At 35.4% G+C, this 4,360-nt stretch overlaps 1 protein-coding gene across 1 annotated transcript; it reads left to right on the top strand.

Moving 5' to 3' along the window:
* Nucleotides 1–532: 532 nt before the first annotated feature.
* LOC104076421 (baculoviral IAP repeat-containing protein 6-like) lies at nucleotides 533–3,882 on the top strand (the record flags this gene model as incomplete). The annotated part of the gene is made up of 4 exons (XM_009577282.1): nucleotides 533–678; nucleotides 1,533–1,643; nucleotides 2,840–3,057; nucleotides 3,721–3,882. Coding segments are annotated over 4 exons (637 nt in total), but the record flags the coding sequence as incomplete, so codon positions are not given.
* Nucleotides 3,883–4,360: the final 478 nt, after the last annotated feature.

Here is a 4,360-nt window from a genome sequence, read left to right as displayed (position 1 = left end):
GGTTTCCTACTGTTTTACTGTTGCGTATTTTAAAGAATCGCTAGTGTACTGTGGAATAGGAAGGAGTTCTGTATGACCTATTTAGGACTTAATTTTGCACCAGGATCTACGTGGATGGATGAAGTACACATTCATGACATGATCTTTCTTATGCTGATTTTGTAAGCTTTTCTAATAGTTTGAAAATGTTCAAACATAAGGTCAGCATGCAGGCGTAACAATCAAAAATAGTAACTGGTTGAAGCAGAAACTAGTATACTGGTATCAGTGGCTTTGTGTTCATATTTTTACTCTTCATATCAGATGTATTTCTGTTTGTCAAATCAAGACTGTATGTTCAGTATTGTCACAGCTGATTGCTGCATTCAGTGATTAACCTGGAGATACATAGAGACATTCTGTTTCATAAGACTTGTTTTAATCTTGGTCTTTAATCTTTGGTATTTTTCCCTGTTGACAAATATGCTGAGTACTGTATGACTGGTTGAAAAATATTCCCTCATGCTGTATCCTATTCCTTTGACAAAAACAGGTCTAAAAAAGACAAATCTAAAACAGGAGTAAAACCAGATACTTCTGATCAAGAACCAGAGGGACTGACGCTTTTGGTACCAGACATCCAAAAGACTGCGGAGATAGTTTATGCTGCTACCACCAGTTTGCGCCAAGCAAACCAAGGTAAAATAGAAATACTTTTATAAATACTGTATAGTGTTTATTTGTAATACTTCCATCATTAGATAACTTACAAGTTAGCTTAAAAGCAAGAAAAATACTTCCCTCCTGCCCCCACCACTGACTACATTTTCAAAGTCAGTTGGAACCTTGTGGTAGTCTGAAATGTTTCGAAACAGAGTAATTCAGGTAAGTGAGAGTACATCTCATGACTTTCAGCACAATTATGTAGCACCTTTTTTTTTTTTTTTTCTTTCGTGGCAGAAGACAACATACATGACCTTTAACAGTAAAGCTTTTGCTGTTAAAACGAAATCTTATGTATTAGATTAACTCTTAACTTGATGAATGCAGAACAGAAATCCAAGTCATGGATTGAACCTGCAGACATTCATAGGACCATCTGGTTGTCTAGTAAGGAAAACTAAAGATTAAGTCGCTTAATCAGGGGAGTGGATTTTAAAAAGGTGTGTATAATCAGCTCCTGATTTTGGAGAATACATCAAGAATACATGTGTGAATGTCCATCCACACACGCATATATCATACTTCCTATTTTAAATTTTAAAAAAAGAAAAAATTAGAAGAAACAATAAAAGAATATTCATAGCAGCAGTAGTCATGAATTATTTCTCAGCTGAGCTAACAATATTTACTTCGAGCTGTTCACATAATGACATATATAGTAGTGAGAAAAACAGATTTGTATGCTGTGAGTGATCCCCAGTTTTCAGACTTCTCTGCAAACAATGTCACCATGAAATGTCATTTCAAGTTAAATAATCCCCACGTGCTTGCTGTATTTGTCTCAAAATTACATGGTTAACTACAAATAGTCATCATGTTTTGTATAACAGAAAAGAAGATGGCTGAATACTCCAAAAAGGCTGCTGTGAAGCCCAAGCCTTTGTCTGTTTTACGGTCTCTTGAAGAAAAGTATGTGGCTGTCATGAAAAAACTCCAGTTTGGTAGGTTGAGAACTGTGAATATTTGTGTCTTAGAAAGCAGATACCTAAGAAATATGCAATCTGTTGACAGAATCCCTAATTATTTTAGAAAATTACCAACTTTTTAACATATGTGACTACTGATACTTTTCACATATGGAAAATTATGTAAGTCCGTATTTTCAGGTTACCAACTAATGCACTCTTTGAACTAATAAGAAATGTTTTAAGCATACACTAGATTAGTTCAAGGGACCAGATGAATTCAATGATGGTGTTCATGTTTTCATTCCAGTAATGATTTGTGAGTCTTTCAGTCCTCAAATTATATTGCAATGTTAGTAGATTTTTTTTAAGCTCATATATGACTGTATATATATGTTTGTTAACGTAGCTTTTATTTTTTAAATGGAATAGAATTCAGATCAAAATGTCTTTTTTAAAATGAAACTGTAGTAAACTTCATTGTATCCTTTCAGGGAGTGCGATATGTTGCATTTGGAAAATGTGATGGGAATCGGTGCTTATTTTGGCCATAAAGGGAATGTGTTCAAAAAAAATTCATAAAGAACAAATAGTATCTCATCCAAAAGAGCTATAAAATTATTGCAAAAACATGTTCTCTGAGTATTTTTTGAGTTGTGGTGACAGCATTTGCAATCACATTTCTTTGCTGTTGTATTTGTAAGGGATTTTCCTCACAAATGTTTGTGGAGTGTATGCCAAGAATAGGAGATAGGAAAGTTTGTAATGGCAGCTTTTCACCCTGGCAGCCGTGCTGCAGATTTTGCGTAGTGATTAAAGAAAACTAGCTTCACTGTAATTTTTTATGATTCTCTAATAACATTGCAACCACCACACAAGTTAATACTGTTGGCACTCTGCTTCACACTGATTCCCTTATTAGCATTATTATGTATTCATAAGTATCGTTATATTCCTGGTCTGGAGTAGCTGGTAGCTTTCCAAATCAGAAATGGTGTACGTTTGACAAGTTGCACATGAAAGCTTGTAAATTTGCTGCAGAAATTAATTTGATCCAGGACTATTAGTGCTTTGTTTTCTGTGATCACGGTTAACTCACAAAATATGTATTTTTTATGTTAGTATAATGCAAATTAAACCTTTCTGATTTTAATACTCAGAATCTTTATCCAAGACTAATCCATATTAACTTCACTGTTTTCCTGATGCATTAAAATTTTCTTCTCTTCTAGATACATTTGAAATGGTTTCTGAAGATGATGACGGAAAATTGGTTTTCAAAGTGAATTACCACTACATGTCTCAGGTAAAAAATGCAAGTGACGCCAACAGTGCTGCCAGAGCCCGACGTCTTGCTCAAGAAGCTGTGACTCTTTCAACATCGCTGCCTCTGTCATCTTCATCCAGCGTTTTTGTACGTTGTGATGAGGAGCGGCTTGACATTATGAAGGTAAAGAAGCAAAGTTATTTTTATTTCCCTCTTTCAGCTTGGCATATATATGTTTAAGAAGGTGCCTTAAATCTTAAGAAAAAGCAGAAGTATTCAATTGCTGTCCAAACTTTAACGTAAGTAATAGTATTTTAGAGTCTGATCCTGCTTTCTCAACAACTTGGCAGGGGGGTAGGGAGAGTCCATCTACCCCAGGAGTGCTCTGTTAGCCAAGGAGACTTCACAGAACAAGGTTCATTCTTCTTCAGCTGATCCAAGGGGAAAAGTTTAATTTTGTTACTCTGTTATGGTCAAAGTGTATCTTTGCATACGACCATTTAAGTTGATTAAAAGCAGTAGGTATGGAGAAGTACACTGAATATCTCTGGACCTGAAGTTTGAAGAAAAATTCTGTTAATAGCATGGGTAGAATTTTAGCTCCTTCTATTTTGCTTTCCATTTGTAATCTGGAGAAATGAACATTAGCAGAGGGCTTCACTTACCCACAGTATCAATATCAACAGACTGACAGCCTGCATACAATTATGATGTCTAGCGGTATTTTCTGATAAGTAGCATATGGAAATAAAATGCTTCATATAACTTATAAAAATCTCAACTGTGTGACAAATACAAGGGTTTTTTTGAAAACTGTCATCTTTTTTTTTTTTTTTACAATGGTAGGTTCTCATTACTGGTCCTGCAGACACCCCTTACGCAAATGGTTGCTTTGAATTTGATGTATATTTTCCACAAGACTATCCTAATTCCCCTCCACTTGTGAATCTGGAAACAACTGGAGGCCACAGCGTGAGATTTAATCCAAACCTCTACAATGATGGCAAGGTAGGTCAACTTTGTTCTTGTGTATACACGTAACAAGGAAGTGAAACGGATGAAACTTTTTTTGCAATCAAATGATCAGCCGCTCCTAACATACTGGAGGAAGCTGTTTGGTTAAATCTGGTCTTCAAACGGAAATGGAGAGTCATTTAACAGTTTCAAATGGGAATGATTTCCTTTCTGAATAGTCTTGCAGATTTTTTAAAGCCTTACGACCTGGATTGGACCAAAAAGCAAGTAATTTTGACCTAGAAAAATGTTCTTTTCCATCTTCTTTGTTAAATTAACCAGGCAGAAATCTATTTTGGCTAGCTGAAATACCCAGGATCCTTTCCATGGACAAAGTATGCTTCATATCAGCTGCAACTGAATGTGTTTGCCAAGTGCCCTGTCTCTCTTTTTCCATGCCAAAGTGCTTTTTCTTGAGGGCAGATAAAGACTTTCCCTAACCTCAGTATCCTTTGTAAAAAAAAAAAAAAAA

Source organism: Fulmarus glacialis, unplaced genomic scaffold (genome assembly GCF_000690835.1).
Source record: "Fulmarus glacialis isolate BGI_N327 unplaced genomic scaffold, ASM69083v1 Scaffold48444, whole genome shotgun sequence".
Taxonomy (NCBI): domain Eukaryota; kingdom Metazoa; phylum Chordata; class Aves; order Procellariiformes; family Procellariidae; genus Fulmarus; species Fulmarus glacialis.
The sequence above is the reverse complement of the archived record's forward strand: the minus strand, read 5'-3'. Positions and strand labels throughout refer to the sequence as shown.